This window comes from Phyllostomus discolor, chromosome 11, assembly GCF_004126475.2.
Source record: "Phyllostomus discolor isolate MPI-MPIP mPhyDis1 chromosome 11, mPhyDis1.pri.v3, whole genome shotgun sequence".
Lineage (NCBI taxonomy): Eukaryota > Metazoa > Chordata > Mammalia > Chiroptera > Phyllostomidae > Phyllostomus > Phyllostomus discolor.
This window is the reverse complement of record NC_040913.2, coordinates 57,569,483-57,590,564: the sequence shown is the minus strand read 5'-3', so window position 1 is coordinate 57,590,564 and position 21,082 is coordinate 57,569,483. Positions and strand designations below refer to the sequence as shown.

Sequence of the window (21,082 nt, the reverse complement as noted above, 5' to 3'; positions counted from 1 at the left end):
TTCCTATGGCTTAACCTCTCTAATATTCTCAATATTCTGTAATAGCTGAGTATTGTTTAACTGAAATTATTTAACAAACTTTCCCAGCATTAAACATTAACAGATCTTTTTATATGGCATGGTTCATTACCATGTCAATAAATGATTAATTATAATTCTCTGTCTGGACCAATAATTTGGCAGGATTTTTATGATTCATAATATGTACTGTGTTGTAATGTTACCTCTCGAAACTGACATACTAGCATTTATTGTTTTTTATTGCCTCTCTGAGGTGGCTTTTGAAAGAGACACCAAATGACAGGTTTAGAAAGGGTTTAAAAGTTTGACGTGACTGCAGTAGGCACTACTTACCTAGTGGCAAGTGGAAGATTGGTGCTTCTGTGGATTTCTGTGACCATTTGAGCCAAAAGCCAGCAATGAATAACTCAACAAGCTGTTTGGCCACTGCAACAATTTGCAATGGTTCATCCTGTGTGGTGCCTGTCAGCAATTTCAACACCATTCTAAGTTCGGTCCTGAGTACCGTCTTGACCATTCTACTGGCTATGGTGATGTTCTCCATGGGTTGCAATGTGGACATTAAGAAATTCCTGGGGCACGTAAAGCGGCCATGGGGCATATGCATTGGCTTCCTCTGTCAGTTTGGAATCATGCCCCTTGTGGGATTCATCCTGTCGGTGGCCTTTGACATCCTTCCCATCCAGGCCGTAGTGGTGCTGATCATGGGATGCTGTCCTGGAGGAACTGCATCCAATATTTTGGCCTATTGGGTTGATGGCGACATGGACCTGAGGTAAGATATCTAAATCTTCCTATACTGCTATCACTTTGAATTAATCTTTCAGAAGCCTATCGCATTATGAACATCTATCTGTTCTGCCACTGAATGAGGCTACAACTGGGAATTTAAACAGAAGGGAATAAATGCATTTACTCACCATCTTGCATAGCTGAGATTATATATTAGAATTTGTGGATTACATTTTCTGTTTGTGTGTGTTTTTTTAATCTAATTAAGTTGGAAGGGAACTGGATAACTGATGTTTATCTTTGGGAAAGATTCAAAGTTAAAAAAAAAAATCTTTTCCAAGCCCCATAAGCTACAGTTCAGGAAGTTTTCCTCTCTGGTATTGGAAAGAAAAAAACAACTACTGTGTGGTGGTGAGTTACTCTGAGTGCAATTATGAAATAGAATTGTTCATTAAACATTAGAACCTATGATGATACAGTCAACTCCACCAAAAACAGCTAGTTCTTTGGATGAGTTTTTTCTTGGCATACAGACTAAGAAATAATTTGTACATTTGTTTCTCTTCTACTGGTATTAAAAGAAAAAAACTACAACAGCTTCTTTTTAAAATTATGCTTACCTCACCATAAAATAAACAGAAAATTGTTTCTCTTCTTGCCAGAGAATAAGCTACATTGCAATATTTTCCCAATTCATCCTACGTTAGGCTGAACTAGCACTAGGGAAAAAAAAGTAATGGAAATACGACAAGCATTAATATGATAAGTCTGAGAATTTTAATGCTGGAAGTCATTTAATACATTTAATACACAAACGTCTTTTTTCTTACCTCACAATTCCTATTTTCCTGTAACAAGTATGAATTTCTGCAAACAAGTCAGGTGTATATGTAGTATGTGCTCATTAAACACTGTATACCTGGCAATCAGCTTAACCACCAGATCCTATACTAGGAAGAAAGAAGCTCAAAGTATAGAAATGTAACCATTGCAAAATGTAAAGTATTCCAGGTTGATCCAGTGCCTAGTGAGTGATTGGGAGGCAGACACCACATAGCTGGTGCTAATTTCACCATGAGTTTTAGAAAAACCATGGAAATTATATACCTTCACAGTACATATTTTTCACATAAGAAAATACTGTATCTTCCTTACAATAGATTTTTCCCCTAAGGAAAGTCCTGTAAAGAACAAAGGATGGCAAGTGCTGTTCAGATTTAGTTAATTTATGAACCACCATATACCAATAAGGTCTTTTTAGACTTTAACTTGGTTTGACCTGTGTATGGGCATACAGAGTTGAGAATTCTAAAAGCTCGTTGATGGAAGTAAACTAAATTGAATATGGGACTTTGATTTCCACTAAACAGCTTTGACATAACACTCATTCACCCTTGAGTAATATGGGTTTGAACTGTGCAGGTCCACTTACATGTGGATTTTTTTCAATAAATACTGTAAATGTATTTTCTCTTCTTTATGATTTTCTCTTTTTTTAGATTTTATTTGTTTATTTTTAGAAAAAGGGAAAGGAAGGGAGAAAGAGAGGGAGAGAAACATCAATTGGTTGTCTCTACCCCAAACCAGGGACCTAGACTGTAATCCAGGCATGTGCTCTGACTGGACATCAAACCAGCGACCTTTTGGTTTACAGGCTAGTGCTCAACCCACTGAACCACACCAGCCAGGGCTTTTTATGATTTTCTTAATACTATCTTTTCTTTAGCTTACTTTGTTGTAAAGATACAATATATAATACATATAACATACAAAATATATGTTAATTGAGTATGCTATTGGTGAGAGTCCTGGTCAAGAGTAGACAGCTTCCAATTATTAGTAAGCCTTTTCAGGAAGTCAAAAGTGACACATGGATTTTCTCCTGTACAGTGGGGTATGGAATCTGTGCCCCTAAACCTAATAGGTATTCAAGGGTCAGCTATACTTGTAACTTTTTAACAAAATTAAAGGGTCTTCTACTTCAACATAATGCCACGCATGTAGTTATTTTGTAAGATAGAAAGGTATATGTGATACTGGGTTGTTTGGCTCTTGAAACAGGTTCTTTTCTAGTGGCCAAAACTGCAACACCCTAAATTTAAAGCTCCAACTTACACTTTTCTGTGGTTTTAAGGAAATCTTAGTTCTCTTGAGGTGATTGTATAATCTTCTCTACACTTTATAACAATTCCTGTAAGAAACAATAATATTAAGAAATAAGAACCAAAAGCAGAATTTGAAAATGTATCCTTCAGCAAGACAAAATAAGCCGTATAACAGGAGGCATGGCATGGCAAATTTTAATTTTCATTCTAGAAAGTGTGCACCCCACAGATCCCCTTTGTCTCCAAAATAACACCAATATGTCTCCAGTCCAATAGTAACCTCTCTAGCAATTTCATCTATCTAGACCTCAAACAAGACCCAGTAGAAGACATTGCATACCCAAAATAAATTCTACTTAATCTCATAAACTTTCCTTACACAGGACCTAATTACTCTCCTAATTCTAACACTCTATGGTGCTATTTCCCAGCCCAGAGGATGAGAAACATGGAGTGGGGAGGGAAAGCTAAAGAGGCAAGCCTGAGTCCCACAGCAGCAAATGGCCCTGAAAGTTTGATCTTAAGAGAAAAAAAACAAAGCACCTCCAGAGCAAAGAGGATAACTCAACAAGCACAGTAGTAGTCTCTGCATTTCTTACTTAGGAACAAATACAATCACCCACAAGACATATATTTTAGCAGAGCTAATAATGTTTATCACGATGACCCATAATCATTACAAAGAGGTTAAGTTATGTTGTCATGTAAGATGATGGCATTATACATTGCATATGTTAGGGGAAAACTCTTCAATTATTTCTTTAAATCCAATTAAGAGAGTAATATGTCTGCTATTGGGAAACAGTTTTCCAACACTTTAATTCTTCTAAAGTGAGCACTAGATAACTAAAGTCTCCTGATAATTTATTTAGATACAGTACTATCTACCATCTGTATTTCTAATTTTATCTTCTTGGAACTTTACCTTCTTCATTTCCACTTAAACTCTAGTAATGGCAGTCATATGACTGTTTATAGCAACACATATAACTAGTTGAACAGATACCCTAACCCTAACACAGTGCCAGAAAAACAACTGTACCTGGCTTTAACTTTCCCAGATATGGTTCCTGGGAGACAAAACAAAATAATCTTTTCCTCACCCCATCACCTCTTCCAAACCTGGGAAACCATTGCATGTTGAAATCTCTAGTGAAGGCTGGGGGGGAGAAGAAGGAAGAGAGGAAGGAAGGAAGGAACCACACATACAACAACAACAACAAAACATACACACACACACACAAATGAAATAACAGACCTCGCTCATTGGATCCTTGCTCATTGAAATATAGCAGGTGATATTGCAGCTCCTCTCTAGCCTAGAAAGTTCCATCTGATCAGTGTACAGGTACTTTCACCTATTCTACCTGTACAATGGGCACCTTATGCAGAAATTGTTGCAGGGAAAAATAAAAGTGACATTTTCAGGTGTATCTGCTGAGTCCTAGGTCCATAGTTCAGGGGACACAGAGACATCCCACCTTCTTGTGTCTGCTTTACCCTCAGAGATTCCCCATTTTTGAATCTTTCCTTTCTTAGCAATGACATCAGCCATACCACACAAGAACTTTTCCTTCTCAAGTTCATATCCTTTCTTCAGTTTCCCCCAATTTTTCCACTTCTGTGCACTTTCTACACTGCCTTTTATTATTTTCTATAGTCAATAGTTTCTAGATATTCCTACCATATCTATTGTTACATTGTTCAGCTTCCTGTTGTTGTAGTTGTTCAAAATCCCTGACTCCTTAGTTTATCACAAATTTAAAGCAATCCTTCACATTTCAACCACATAAATGTCAGCTCCTCTCCAAGAACTAACCCGACACTTTGATTTTTTTCTTTTTCCTCAGAGTAACCACATTTTGTTTCTCTCATGTAGCATCTATTTTTATTTTACTAGCTAATACTTACTGAGCACATACAGTGTAAGTACTCTAAATGTATTGGTGTATTTAATCCCCACAATAATCCTCTGAGGTCAGTACTATTATCTAAGGCATGTCATAGATGATAAAATTAAGGTTCATAACCTTGACCAAGGTCACAGAGTCAGTCCCATCAGAATCAGAACTCGAATCCAGACCTGTCCATTTGTCTCTGTCCAGACTCTTATCCTTTCTTCAGCATTATTTTTCTACCACATATACACTTTCTAGCATCACCTATACACACTCCTTTTAATATTTAAACTTGGTGTTTCATTTTTAGTATGATTAAAATCTTTTGCATTACTTATCACTGACTTCACCAAATTCCCCATCATTCACTGAATTGTCATTCATTGCTTTTATTTCCAAAAGGTAAAGTAATTTTTTCTGGTAGTAAATAGACCTAGAGCCAAGAATTAAAGACAAGAGCTTTTTTTTCCCTTACATTTTCTCTCATTTTAATATAAATTCATAGTGGTATTTTATTACTGGCAACTATGCTCTTTATAGGACTTCAAATTTCTTTCATATAAAATGATTTTTTCATTTACTAATGAGCTCGCCAACATTGCTTCTTAAAATTATTTATCTGTGAATTTTCAACTAATTTTGAGTGGTTTGATGGTGTTCTCTTTTATTATTTCAAACATTGACTTCCAGTCACCGTTTCTCTTGCCTCCTAGCAGCACCTCACTGTCAAGATGTCCATGAAAGCTAAACTATTCCTTTTCCAGCTCCTGTCTTATCCTTCCTGTGGCTTTTAAAAAACTGCTCTTGCCAAACTCAAAACCATAATACTACTTCATAAATTGTCTTAGCAATAACTCAGAATTGAAGCTTTCATAAGGAAATTTCAAATAAAAACAAAGGAGAAAAACAGAATTCCTTCTAAAATTTTTCTCATAGTTTAAAGCAAAAAAATTCTCAGGCTTCTCTTCACTATGATCCAGGTAATGAATACTGCCTTCCTCCATCACCACTTTCTCATCTCCACTCAAGAAAACCTATAGGGCACTCTGGACTAAAAGTAATTTAATTATGGGATAACTTTATTTTAAAAAAAGATTTTATTTATTTTTAGAAAGAGGGGAAGGGAGGGAGAAAGAGAGGGAGAGAAACATCAGTGTGTGATTGCTTCTCACATGGCCCCCACTGGGGACCTGACCTGCAACCCAGGCATGTGACCTGACTGGGAATTGAACTAGCTACCCTTTGGTTCGCAGCCCGAGCTCAATCCACTGAGCTACACCAGCCAGGGCTAATTATAGGATAACTTGAAATCTATTCTCATTTATTTTAAAAAATAAAAGATTAAAAAAGAGAATGGCATAGAAAGTAAGAAAGGTAAGGAGGGGAACATCTTTAGCAAACCCCATACTGTAATTGTAAGTAGAACAAAGTATAATTTATAAGAAATTACTTTACTGTGCCGTAGAACACTGCCTTAGCATTTTATTTTGCATATAAATTAAGTTAGCCTGTCACCATAATCAACTGAACTTCTTAGAAGTGGTTTACATATACTCTAGCATTGATTGTTGTTACACTGCTTTAGCTCTACTAAGACAAGTATTTTTTCCTAAATTGTTTAAAACACATTTTAAGTGAGGTCATTCCTGGTTTTTTATTTAAAAAGTGATTATTAGGGAAGTTAAGCCCCCTGATAAACACTGTTCATGTCCTTTATTTTGCCAAAACTTTTCTAAGTTGGATGCATTGAAATGAAATTTTTTACCTGCAGTTGTTTTCCTTAGCATCGTGTAAGGTAGTTGTTTTGTTGTTATTTCTTGGGGAGGAGGCAGGTGGTGCACATCACTTCCATCTTCCTGCAAGTTTATGTATAATACCTTTACAAAATTACTCTGCTAGTCTCAATGCTATAGCTATTAGAGAAAGAGACTACCAGAAAAAATTCTTGAATTTCCTGATTTGGAATTATGCTGCAATATAGCATGCATTATGGCCAGATATATGATAACATCAGCTAGCTTTTAATGAGCACCTTGCATCATTGTAAGTACTGGACTCACTGGTTCAGTCAGTCCTCATAGTCTATGAGGTGGCAGTGATTATGATCTTCATATTACAGATGAGAAAATGGGCAAAGAGAAGTAAATTGAAGTAAAATAACCAAAGTCACATAGTAAGTGGCCATGCCTGCTTCCAACCCAGGGAGTGCCTTAATGTCTGGCCTAATTATTTTAAGGCTCTGGTCTCTGAGCAAAGAATGTACCCTTGTATGCAGGGTACTTGAATGGGAGCAGGAAGATTCATTACCCAAAAACTTCTCTTCCATCTACTGTCACAATATAGAAAATAACACCATTCCATATTAATCTTCCCATGTCAAAAGTCAAAATCCACTCACTTAACCAGGTCCATCACTAAAACATAGATGCTGTTGGCAGAAATGTACCAGACCCTGGTTCTTCTGACTACACACTTGGTAATTTCTTAGCAGAAATAGAATCCAGGACTACCTTATCTACTTGTATGTTTTCTTTGTTTTGGGGTGAGTCAGCCTCTCTTCTTTTCTCAAGATATGAGCATTTGGGTCAATAATTTGTCTCTTTAAGGAAATACACCGAAGTCTCCTCTCTTGGACATGAATTCTCCTCTAAGGACCCAGGGAGGCCCATCTCATCCCAGCATAGACGGACATTGTGAAACCCCTGATGTTTCTTGTGTACAAATCTGTTTACTGTTCTCTCATTGAAGGTTCAAAGGCAGGCATGTCCAAGCACAATTGATCTTGTTTAATAATGAGTTTAAATGGCCATTAAATATATTCTCTATTTGTTGAGAACCAACAGGGAGGAAGGGATGGCACAAGACAGAATAGGAAGATACCAAATACAGATCTCACCATTTTGCCCAAGGCTGAACCCTGCACAAACTGGGGTGCATGTATATTTCTATCCATCAGACTAGATGGTGCTGCTAGTTGAGACAGTTTTTTGTAGGACTTTCTAATCATGAATTGGAAAATGAAACAACTTCTCCCCTGGAAAACTCAGGTGGACATATCAACCTACCTGTTTCTTTTCAGCGTCAGCATGACTACATGCTCCACACTGCTGGCCCTGGGAATGATGCCACTGTGCCTCTTAATCTATACCAAAATGTGGGTCGACTCTGGGACGATCATAATTCCCTATAATACCATAGGTAAGTCATTCCTCTGCAAGATTTCTGAATATTGTTATTCTACTCTCTGCCTATCCCTGGCTACATTCTCAGGCCATGCTTAGACCCAGCTAGTATTTATCTCTTGCACCAGCAGCAGTTTGTGCCCAATTAGGATTTCATTACAAGTGAATCCTGCATTTGAATTTGAGTTGGCAGAATCTGAATTCCAAATCTTGACACCACGAGAGAGCCTGTTTTTCCCTCCATTGAAATCATCAAGGAGTTGGGCCAACTTAAAGGGTCCCCTGGCACAGCTGTCTGGGCCTTAGGAAGACAAGTTGCTATATTTCCATTAACCCACAATGCAACTAGTTCATAAGAACAAGAATTTTCTCCCAGACACTTAGCCTGAAGAAATACAAAAAACATTTCACCAATGATTTAAATATAGGGCACCCAGTAAGCAATCACAAATGTAGCAATGGGAAACTACTATATAAAACATATTGTTTTTAACATTTAGCTGTGAGCCACATCTTGATTCCAAAGTTGATTTACTGGCACAGTCTGGCACTGATGCCCAGGAAATCAAATTTGCTAGTTATATCTCTGCCTCCACTCATTTCAACTCCCAGATATTCACCCTAACCCCAAAGGAGCTCTTTTCTATTTCTGGAACAATAAATGATGGCGGAAGACTAAGTTGTTAGTGTAACATGGTGTCAAGAAAAAGATGGTTCCTAGTCTATCAAAAGCAGACATTTCCCATAGAACTATCATATCAAGAATGAGATGTAGGGAAAACAGTACATCAGTACCAGTTACTAGATACATTACATGATAAGTAGTCTGTTTTCAGCTGACCTTGGAGACAAATGTCACCCTGATGAGCTGCCTCAAAGAGGTATATAGGTGTCCCATTGAAAGGAGCATTAAAGCAAAGGCTAAATAATTACTCAGCAGGATGTTTGTAAAAGGCATTTCTATTGACATGGGAAGCTGGAATGGATGACACCTAAAAATCCCTTACTTTGGAAATACTAACTGTGGACAACTATACTGCAATATTTTCAAAAAATCCCTTCTCTCTCCCCATGCCATCAGACCCCCCATAATTTAATTAATTAATTATTAATTAGAAATTTTTAAGTGGTCCTCCTTGACACACAATGTTCAGTATGGGATTTCCCTGGTCAAGGCCCTTCTACTGACTTTGGGAACCCCTCCATATCAGACATGATCTCCCACTGCAAACAGGTTTTAGGTTTTAGGATGACCTGCATAACCACCTACCTATGCTCATGCTGCTGAGCTCTTTCCCTGTTGCGTTGGGCAACACCTTCCTTAGGGTTAAGAAATGTAGTTTGCTTGAGTGTTATAGATTGCAGGCCTCTCAAAGAACTTGTCTGTGGAATGAAGAGCTTTAATTCTATATTACTCTATGTTTTTTTAAAAGATAAAAAAACATTTAAATGAGAGCTTGAAAAACAAAGTATTAATTCAACTTACTCTCCATTCTGCCTAAGCCTCTTTCCAACCTAACCTTCTTGCTATTGGTTTCTTAACCCTTTAATGTATAAAGCAAACAATTTAAATTCTTCAAAAGAAGTCATCACTACTTTTTAGATGAAGAAATTGAAGTTCAAGGTAACTTTTTAATTTGTCCAAGATGACCAGGGAGCTGGAATTAGCCCCCAGTCTGCTCTACTCTGCTCTGTGGGCAGGACTGTTTGGCATAGGTTCTACACAAGTGCTCACCATGCTCTGAGGATTCAATAAACACCATTGAGCATTTTCAGATGATGACATCTGGGTGGAGGAGGAGGCAGATTTACAGCTGGTCCCACTGAAAACCCACTGCAACAAGTAGTTCTACTCTTTTTTTTAAGATTTTATTATTTATTTTTAGAGAGAGGGGAAGGGATGGGGACAGAGAGGGAGAGAAATGTCAATGTGTGGCTACCTCTCACATGGCCCCCACTGGGGACCTGCCTCACAACCCAGGCATATGCCCTGACTGGGAATTGGACTGGCAACCCTTTGATTCACAGCCCATATTCAATCCACTGAGCTACACCATCCAGGGCTGTTCTACTACTCTTTGCCCTACATTTGAGAGTATCTAGTACCACAAACTGTATATCTATTTCTCCACTTAGTTCTCATAACACTGTAAGAGAAACATAATTTTACGAATTTCACAAACAGGGAAACCAAGGCTCAGAGGGCTTAATAAATCTGCATAGTTCTCACAGTTTTTGAATAAGGTTCAGCTCCAAGATCACCTGGCTACAAGTTCTACCACATGACTCCATTCACCATTCTCTTTCATTCTCTTTTCTTCTTCTACCTTTCTTTCCTCCTTATTATCTGCTGTGTAAACTTGATTAAATACCAAGTTATGATTCAAATAGTATAACTATAAACAGATAAGTAGATAAGCATTTGACAGAAAACACAAACTTATGAAGAATAAGAAAAACAAACAGAGCCTGAGGCAAGAAAAAAGCAGGATCTCTAGCGCACTGGGGAGTAAAGAGTTAGAACAACTCACCCTCTAGGCAGGAACCACACACTCTAAGTGTGAAGGATAAAGAGTGTCTTTTCCAGTCAACTTGAAGTCCTGGAAAAATTTTGTCTGGCTTCATTTGGTAAGGAGAGGAAATCTGCCATGGATGTCGGCAGGTGGTCCTGCTGGCCTATTTATTCAGTAGCCTTGGGTTGTCCCAAAGAGATAAAGCCTCTTAGAGCAGCCAAACATGGGAGTGGGCTGCTTTTTCACAGATCTAACACATTAAAAATATATTACCAAAACCTAACCACACATATTTCATGCACAGTATTTGCACCTAGATTTAAGCTACCACAGTACAATCACTTCACACAATTTAGGGAATAGTCTGGGGACCCAGAGGAGGAAGTTTCCTCCCAAAGTATCAGGATGTAAGGATACTCAATGGAGATTTTTCTGAGGGCTCTTACCAGTCGGTATATCTATAAACGACTTTCTACATATCCATTATTCCACCATTTTCTCCTGATGGCTCTTCACCATCTTTTTTTTTTGTCTTGCTATTGGTACCGTTAGCCACCAGAAGGCTACAAAAATATGTGTTTTTATCACTAGTATATTTATTTTAAATTCAATATTACAGACTTGGATTCTAGAATCTGTTTTCCAGTCCTAGTTCAATCTGCTCTAATACTAAACAACATGTGCTTTCAGAATTTCATTATTCAATTTCACTTTCTCGTATTGATTTAAAAGAATGATAAAAAAATGGCCCATGAGCAGCTATTGGACAAATAAGTGTTCAATACGGAGAAACAAACCATATCGCACAAGAACACCAGTAAATTTAGTAAGATGAAACTGAAGCATGACCCTTTTACCTGGCTGGGTGAGCACATTCTTGCAAAGGATTATAATTACTTGAGACATTACCAAATATATTATCTTGCAGAAACTGTAAAGCATGCTTTTGGACCTATTCTCTCACATCTCTGCTTTAGATTTGAGTCAGTCTTAACTAGAAGTGATTAGCCCACCAAAAGTCTGGAGAAGTTCAAACTTTTTCTTTTACTACTACACCATGAAATAACAAACAGATATAAAATATTATCTATGTCTCTCCAAGAAAACACACACACATACACTTTGAACAAAGTATTTTCCCAGAATATAAAGATCCAAACACAAACTAAGTCAAGATTCTGACACACTGAAACTAAAATATAATGATTGGCAGTATAGGAAACCCTAAAAAATTAACCTAGGATTTAGGGAAAGGATTTATATCAATATTATTAATTCTTTCCAATAATATTAATTTTTTACTGATGTGGATAAAAAAGGAGAGTTTGTTTATTTTTATTCTGTTTTGTGTATCTGAGAAGGACTGATACATTACCTAAACCTTTCTTCAGGCTGTTTACTCTTTCGTTTTCCTCTTTACTTGTGCTGTGTCCTATTGATCAAATTGCTCTTCTGTCAATTTTAGGTACATCTTTGGTTGCTCTTGTTGTTCCTGTTTCCATTGGAATGTTTGTTAATCACAAATGGCCCCAGAAGGCCAAGATCATACTTAAGGTAAGTGACCCATGTCATAGGCTGCACAGTCAAATGCACCACAGTTTGAGTTGAATAGGTCTTTCCAGCTACTACATTGGTTTTCTTATCATAGCATAAATCTAATTCGGGAGGGAGTGTTACATTAAGTTGTTAGACATGCAGCCCACTCTTGCAGGATGCCCTTCCTTACTCCAACTACAGGAAAAATTTCTATTTACCCTTTGAGATGCCCAACTCACACATCACATCTTGGTTTTACTCTACTCTGTTCTCCCATAGCATTTTACTTTTATCTCTCTTATATGGGTTTGTATTATAAAATACATCTCCACAATGGTCTTAAAAATAGATCATATCTTTCTTATCCCTGTATCTATATGGTTAGTTCAGTACCAGGTAATTAGTAGGTGATACATGTAATAATCTGTAACCATTCATTTCACTTCATTAACTATACTCTAGCTAGATAATACAAATATGGTAAAGATACTATAAACATCAATGACACAGATATATAAACATAGAGACATAGTCATATTCCGCTGATTGGGGGGAAGGACTTGGTTGGTATTCTCTGGACAAAAAAAAGTTCAAAAATCTAATTTTTTTAATGTGAAAGGGGGAAAACAATAACAGCAGTGGATTTTTTGCAGTTTTTATAGAGTTTTACATCCATTTTCTCATTATGATAACAATCATAAAAGGTGGCCAGGACAAGATTTTATCTTCAATTATAGATCAAGAAGATTCAGAGAGGTTTCAAGATTTATCAAAACAGGGAGAACAGATGTGGAATCTGGGAGCCAGGTCTTCTAGGTTTTACTGAGTGGGGTTTCTTCCTCTCTGACAGGAATAATTTGCAAGCTAGAATATCTTCTTCAGGCTACTCTAACATGGAGGTTATATGTCCTGTTATTTTCCTAAAAATTAGGACATGAGACAAGCATGTGTTTCTTGTGGGCTGACCATGGCCATCAGATAAGGAATATACTAAGAGGAAACTTCACTATCACAGTTGTTGGGTTTGTTTTTGTTTTTCTTCCAGATTGGGTCCATCACAGGTGGAGTCCTTATTGTGCTCATAGCTGTGGTTGGAGGAATACTGTACCAAGCTGCCTGGATCATAGCTCCTAAATTGTGGATTGTAGGAACAATATTTCCTGTGGCTGGGTACTCCCTAGGGTTTTTTCTGGCTAGGATAGCTGGTCAGCCCTGGCACAGGTATGGTATTTTGATAAAACTGACTGGGAATTTTTTTCTGTAATAGCTATTGTATCACTTTGCTAGTGCTGCTGTAACAAAGTATCCCAACTAGGTTCACCTATACAACAGAAATTTATTGTCTTACAGTTACGGAGGCTAGAAGTCCAAAACCAGTGTGTAGCAGCACTAGTTTCTGAGGGATGTGAGGGAGAAACTGTCCCAGGCCTTTCTCCTTGTCTTGTAGTTTACCATCTTCTCCCATTTCTCTTCACATTGTCTTCCTTCAATGTGTGTCTCTAAATCCAAATTTCTCCCTTTTATAAAGACACCAGTCATGGTGGATTAGGATGTACTCTAATCACCTTATCTTAACTAATTATATCTGCAATGACCCTATTTCTAAGTAAGATCGCATCTGGTAGGATACAATTCAACTCGTAACAACTATAAATAAATACTGATGACAAATTCAAAATCTTCCAACTGTAATAACATTTACCCTATTTCTAAATGTCATTTTCCCCTAGATTATGTAAGTCTCCCAGAAAGAAAATATCGTCTCTCTTTTCCTGAAATTCTTTTGGACCACACCCTATATAATGCAGGTTGAGCTCTTCCACTGTCTTTGTCTTTATTCTCCAAGCAAAGTAACATTAACAAAAGCCCAGAGCTTGGCCTTATAATACATGAGGGTTTTTACAGCCAGCAACAGGATGAACACATTATCCAAAGGTGCTATTAGAATGGGGTTTATCATTTATGGCTTTGATATTGAGCAAAAACATTTCCCCTCTGACTAACCCATCTAAGTCAATAGGCAGAGGAAAGTGCCAGTACGTAGGTGAGGCTGGGAAAGAGATGAGGAGCCGTAAACAGTGGAAAGAGTGCGACATGAGTCTCGTCAACTGGGTTTGCACTCTGACTGACCACTCACCAACTGTGAGACCTTGGGCCAGGCACTTATTCTTTTTTTGACTTTGCTGTTCTGTAGAATAAGGGCTGGAACAACTGTCTTGAAGATTTTTCCTATCAAGATTTAATGATTGGAAACAAAATTAGCCATAACTGTTGTGACTCAGTTGGTAGGAGTGTTTCCCCATAAACTGAAGGTTTGTGGGTTCATTGGGGCACATACCTGGGTTGTGGGTTTGACCTCCAGTTGGGGCACATGCAGGAGGCAATGGATTGATGTTTCTCTCTCACATCAGTGTTTCTTTCTCTCTTTCTTTTCCCCTTCCTCTTGTCTAAAAGCAATAAAAAATGTCTTAGGTTGAGGGCAAAAAAAGTTTTTAAACAACACATACTCTGTCTTGCCTGCTTCCTCTAATGGAACAGAGTGAAATGAACCTCTTTTGACATTCATGGAACACCAGGATAAATGAGCTGCTCCTTTTACATATATATTTTTAATTTATATATACCTGCTTTTAATGTAATATATTTTTAACATATACTTCTATTTATATTAAATATATTACTTATTACTAAATGTTATATGATATATTAAATATAAATAAATATTCTCTATGCATATATATCCATATATACATATGGATATAGAAGATATATAGATATAGGTATGTTTCACCACTCAGGGGATAAAATAAGCCATCTGGTATTCATTGTTTTCCTGAACAAAAAGATGTTATAGTCTACAGGGTTTTATTTTTTTTCTTTAATGTAAAAAGGAGGAAACAACAACCATGGCTTTTGCTTGCATATTACTTTTTAACTTATATAGAGTTTTATATCCATTTAATATCTATCATAACAATCATAAAAGATGACTAGGGCAAGAATTGACCTATGTACATATGAGTGTAAGTATCTAGAGAAAACATTTATTTTTATAATATTATATAAGTCATATACTTATTCTATATAAATAAAATTATATGTTGCATATATACATTAAAAACATACCTACATATATTATATATATGTACTTGTTCTCATTATATGAAGTCTTTCCAGAAAGTATCCAGCCATGTAATATGAAAAATAGAGACATTTATTGAAGATACGAGAAACACTGTATGTAGGACAATGACACCTCAGTTCCCTTCAAAGTAGGAATCTTGTGACTGCACATCATTCTCCCAATCACCATCTCCTGCTTCTTCATATTTTCCTGAATCTAATTGATGGTCTGAAATATCTTCCCTTTCAAAGGTGATTTTAGTTTTAGGAAAAGCCAGAAGTTGCAGCACACCAAACCTGGGCTAAGTCCTGGGTAATTTGATGTTTCACCAAAAAAACCCTGCACAAGACCTGATACATAAGCAGGTGCACTGTTGTGTTGGTGCCACCAATCACCAGTTGCTCATAGATGTGGCCTTCTGAATTGTCCAGTTTCCAAGGAGGAAAATTCAAGCTTAATGCAAAATTTGATGCAGATTCGTTGCTCTACTAGCTCAGTCATTTTTTAATTTAATGGCCACACAGTACACACGCTCACTCAACCTCATCTGCCACCCCCACTGACTAGTCGTCATTATTCACACATGCACACTCCAGTCCACTCTCTTTGGCTGCCAGATTACATCAATGTCACACAAACTGTTCTCATTATGTTAACAATGGCTGGGCTTTTCCCAGACAGACCTTGTATCTGCTTTTAAAGTAATACAATAACAAAGCAAAGCAAAACAAAACAACAAGAAATAAAAACATACATTATCTTAACATTTCTTTCAGGTGCCGAACAATTGCTTTGGAAACAGGGATGCAGAACACTCAGCTGTGTTCAACTGTAGTCCAGCTCTCTTTCACCTATGAGGAGCTTAATGAGGTCTTCACCTTCCCACTCATCTACAGCATTTTCCAGCTCACCTTTGCAGCAATCTTCTTAGGAAGTAAGGAATAATATTAATCACATTTCATTATGATGTTCTTTGAGAAATCTGAGGTTTACTAATATGGCTTTTTATTAACAACCTTTTTCTGGCAATGAGTTAAATAATTGCCTTTTTCTGGCAGTGGAAAAAACAGGTGGGAAAAGCCACCTATAATATTATCATGACTTCTCTACTGCTGATGAAATTATTGTAATTTTACCAAAAGGTTCTAGTAAAGATTATTTTTAAGTGTAAAGTAGTGGAGATTGATTCTCTCCATTGACTTTCTTTCCCTCAGTAGTTAGGGAGGCACACTGACCTGGTAGCACCGTATTATTGTATGCCTTTCTCCATGCTTCCAGGAATCCTGACCTGGTCATTTTTTTCAAAACATTGTGTTGATATGATTTATAAATATAGGATATTTATCAGAAAAAATGATATAAAAAGGATATTTAGCAGGCTAAGTTATATTGGGAAACAGCTATATGTGTGTGTGAATATGTACACATATATTTTTAAATGCCTATATAGTTGAAACAGTTGAAGCAAATATGTTCTTTATTTCAAATACTAGGGATAGCTAACCTGATTTTTAATTTTACTTGATGTAGTATATAGTGTTCATACATTAGCCCCTGTCACCTGTTTGCCTTTACCTTATTGAAACCTTTTTCTACATTTTGTTTTCCAAGGACTCATGATGTTTAACCTCTGTTTTTATATTCTACTTTTTTAAAAATACAGAAACTGCTCTTTTAAGTTACATGGCATTTTAACCTGGATTATATAGTGAAGGTGAAGGACAGAAACTATGTGAACATTGTTATAAAATTCATGGAAATAGAGTTTTGTTTGGGCTCGGTTTTAAATTTTTACTCTAATAGGTATTCAACTTGCCTGTGGGTGCTAATCACTTTCTGCACCACTATCTTGAATGTCATTATCAAAGCACAGTTTACCTTTCTAGTTTAGGACTCACTGAAACCATTGGAAGCCTTCCTCTGATTTATCAACAATGCAGGAGACAGGGATTCATGGCCTAATTACTTTATTTTCTTGTGTGATACAGATATACCCATTTGGTACATCTTAAGACTTTCCAAATAATTAATGTATCTACTAGACAAGCCAGAGAAAGTAGACTGGTTGATAGGACAATTAAGTAGATCTGCTAGTTGAATAACTAACTCAAAAAGAATTAATGGATAAATGAAGGAATGATGAGGCAGGCATCAGTATAAGTCTTATCCTTTCCCAACTTTAGCAGTAAAATTTTAATTCCAATTGAATCCACACATTGGTTTGGAAAACAAGAAGTCATCTTTATTAAGCATATATAATATTTGGAAGTGCATTTTGGTAAAAAGATTAGAAATCTAAATATTTTTTGGAACAAGAAAAGGGAAGGAGGGAGAATAGGAGGAAGGAAGGAGAGAAAGAAAGCAATAAACAGTTTGGTTAAATAAAATCAGTAGTGTACATATAAATTGAGGGCATTCTAGTTCAAAAGTGTTTATAATAAAAATGTTGGGATTTTTAATTAACCACAAACTCAATTCAATAGGTTCAATAATTCAGTGGCTTCAAGTCTAAAATATTACTAGAAGTGCAGGGACCAGCCCAAGGAGATATTTATCTTGGCATATTAAAATCTTTGAAGAAAGACATTGTTTCTCACAGCTGTGTATCATAATGATAGTTAATATTTTCTGAGTACTCACTATTCTCACAGAGCCATGCTAGCCACCTTACTATTTCATCCCATTTAATGTTCACAACTGCCCTATGAGGTAGACAATATTATTATACCAATTTTAAGGGTGAAGTACTGGAGTTTGAGGATAAATAAAGCCTTCTTTCCCCCTGTGAACTTTGGAAACAATTAAGAGATAGAAAAAAATCAGATATTTAGATAGCAAAATAGCATTTTTATTACAGACAAAACAATTAGAAAATATAGCTCAAAATTGCAACCAAATTGGCTTAATAGCGCCCACTTCCACTGTCTTACAGATGTGCACACAACACACATATACACACATAAACTACTGGTGTCCCTTTGCAGGATACTCTGTCCAGGTGAGCTGATCTCAAAAATATGCTGAGAAATAGCTACCACCAGAAACTAGCAGCTCCGTGTACCGGAGAATGCTGATTGGCATCATGATCACCAATCAGGCAGCACACTCCGCCCCATCCCCTTCTAATGAGAAGGAATGAATAAAGGCTGGGAGAGATGGAGTGCTATTCCAGCTCAAGTTCTCCCACATAGACTATTAGACCAAGGTCCTGGATATCACCCCTTAGCATGTACAATAATTATTGACTGCAAATTAACTGAGAGATGGTAGGTATGGAATAAATGTTTGCTACTGTTGCTGTTGGTGAATACCAACTGCATAAGTCATGGGAGCAAGTATTCTGTACAGTTGTATGCTAGGTCTTCCTGAAGTGCAGTCATTCCTCTAACCATGAGCGTTCATGGAACTAGGAATGGTGATTGCTTTCTCTAAGTAGCCTCTGGCCTACAGAATGTGCAAACTGCTTTTTGGGCCATAGCTTACAATCACTGTTCAGAGTTTGCAGCTAATTATTATAAAATTTGCTTAACCTCTTGTGTATTTTTTCTAGTTTACTTGGCATATAAGAAATATTGTGGAAAAAACAATGAGGAATTTCTAGAGAGCAAAAACAATGAAACAGTCTCCGAGTCATCACTCTATAAGGTGAATGAAGGATTTCAAGCACATGAAAAGTAAACAACAAGTGGACAAAAAAGAAGAATTCTAAGGAATATGCTTCAGCTGTAACAATATTTAATTATTTGTTTTGATGGAATATTTGGTAGAAAAAAATGAAGTGAAATCTTAATTTCCAATTGAATCCATATATATACATTGGTTTTGGTACCAGAGATGGTGATCCAAATCTTTAATATGACAAATGTTTATATGTATATAAATATTTTTGTGTCTTAAAAATATGCCAAATAAATACCCTCAGACCTCAGACTAAACCTGCCAGAATTCCTGGACAGAACTTACCCAGAATTTCATAGCTCAGAGATGAGCACTTGACTTTTTGTATTATAAAATAGATCCACTGAATTATTATTATAGTGATTAAAATTTTCTCCAGTATTTACAATTGTTAAAAAGATTGAAATTAATGTCTCATTGACATATTATTTTGAAAATGTTGGAACCTATTTATATAACTTTGTAGTGTAACATGGACAAATATCTGATGTCTTGTATACAAAAATGCAGAAATTGTCACTTCTCTAAGTTATAATCCAAAAGCAAAAATAAGAGAAAAGTTACTAAATAGAATCTAGTAACCAAATTAGAATCATGACCATACTCATCACTGATATTATATACCCACTAGACTTTTTGCTTTAAAAAAAATGGCTTGAATTTAGCAAAGTGTTTTTAAAACCCTGGTGAGGAACTTCTCAAGGTTTGCCTGCATAAAGCAGGTCCACATTGGCTAATATGACAGCTATTTGTTTCCTATGAAGCCTCATAGTAAGTATCATGGAACAAGGAGGTGGCAAGAATCACAAAGACAGTAGAAGTATTGGAAGAAACACTACTACTCCAGTGAGTGAATTCAATTCAGTGGGAGATAACAGCTAATATATGGGAAAGCACAAATAACAGAAACACACTTGAAATACATGACAAGAGTCTAATAGTTGTGCAGAAGTAAATAACAATAAGAGAAATGAAGTCAGAGAGCCATGGGGGAAGTGAGTATTAAACAGTATTTGAGAAAAAAGAGAACATGCCTAGGTCCATAAGAAGGAAGGGCAGTGTCAAGTGAGTTCCTTGAAGGCTGTAAGTAGGTGTAGTAAGAAGAAGCAAGTGGATTTGTTCAATAGCAGCAGGGTATTATGGCAACAGGAAAACAACTGGCTGAATGTTGGGTTCTTAATTATAGTGTCTAATTTAATTTCCGTCATTCTGCAGCAAGATGCAGGCACATAACTCAGTTCACAGTGTTTTAGTTCCATTTTCCTTTTGGACATTTTTACTGCCTCATTGACTCCCTTTCAAATATTTTGGCTCCAAAGGGCCTTTTGCATTTAGATAATGTGAGTTTAGATCTGCTGGTGCACCTTGGCATTACAGGAATATGAATATTAACTCTTAATTTAGTTTTAAGAGGTGTGAGGATGCTGCTTTGCAATGTTGTAACATTTATACTTTTTTATACAAGATTCACATTTACAATTTAATAATACCCATATATTTTTCTATCACTAGACAAATATATTACAAGGGACTAGGGACTTCTGTTAAAGATAGTAGGGGAAATGTGGTGCACATTTTCTTATTAGGGAAAGTTAAAGAACATGATTCCAACAGTGCAAAAGGAAGACTTTCAGTCTATTGTGAAATACTTCCTATACTTTCTTCATCAAATAGGTGACAAGACAGGTGCACTAAAGACACACTGTGAATTCATATCATAATTCCCACACACCCAAAGTCAATGGCCTGGATGCCAGCAGCTACAGCAAACAGGTTTTTCCTCTCTGCTGATCAAGATATGTGAGTGAAAAAGAACTTGGCTTTCTTACATGATGTGGTGTCTTGTGATTTCTGTTTTCTTTTTTTCCTAATGTGCTAAAGGGAAGAAAAATAGCTAAGCTTTTAAAATGACAGTTCTGCATTTTTAAATGACTTTGAAAAGCTGAATAAATTGTATATTTTATTGTTTCTGTATGATATTAAATGAGTATTTTATTTGAAAGACTTGAATAAATGAAAATAATTTTTGTAAAGTTTTGTCTATTTGAGTCTTTGTGACAACTGTCAAGATTTCTTTACTATTCAATTGTAGAGTGTAAATAAGGTGAAGTTTCTCAAACAGTAAATTGTTCTTTGAAAAATACTAAAAAGAAACTCTTGATTAAACACTCTAGCCCTGGCTGATGTGGCTCAGTTGGCTGGAGCCTGGTCCTGTCACCGAAAGTTTGTGGGTTTGATTCCTAGGGAGGGCACATACATAGGTTGTGGGTCTGATTGCTGTCCCTAGTCCAGG

At 36.5% G+C, this 21,082-nt stretch overlaps 1 protein-coding gene across 1 annotated transcript; it reads left to right on the top strand.

The window, feature by feature from the left end:
- The first annotated feature begins 242 nt into the window (after positions 1 to 242).
- SLC10A2 (solute carrier family 10 member 2) lies at positions 243 to 20,727 on the top strand. Its single transcript, XM_028526975.2, has 6 exons — positions 243 to 796; positions 7,836 to 7,954; positions 11,917 to 12,005; positions 13,033 to 13,208; positions 15,888 to 16,045; positions 18,662 to 20,727. The coding sequence occupies exons 1-6, from the start codon at positions 420 to 422 to the stop codon at positions 18,787 to 18,789; spliced, it is 1,047 nt and encodes a 348-aa protein (XP_028382776.1). The 5' UTR covers positions 243 to 419; the 3' UTR covers positions 18,790 to 20,727.
- The last annotated feature ends 355 nt before the right edge of the window (positions 20,728 to 21,082 follow it).

Excerpts from the sequence above, each read along its gene's own strand:
- SLC10A2 (XM_028526975.2), top strand. The coding sequence starts at position 420 with ATGAATAACTCAACAAGCTGTTTGGCCACTGCAACAATTTGCAATGGT. Across the intron at positions 797-7,835 it reads GATGGCGACATGGACCTGAG|CGTCAGCATGACTACATGCT; the intron begins GTAAGATATCTA and ends GTTTCTTTTCAG. Across the intron at positions 13,209-15,887 it reads GCTGGTCAGCCCTGGCACAG|GTGCCGAACAATTGCTTTGG; the intron begins GTATGGTATTTT and ends CATTTCTTTCAG.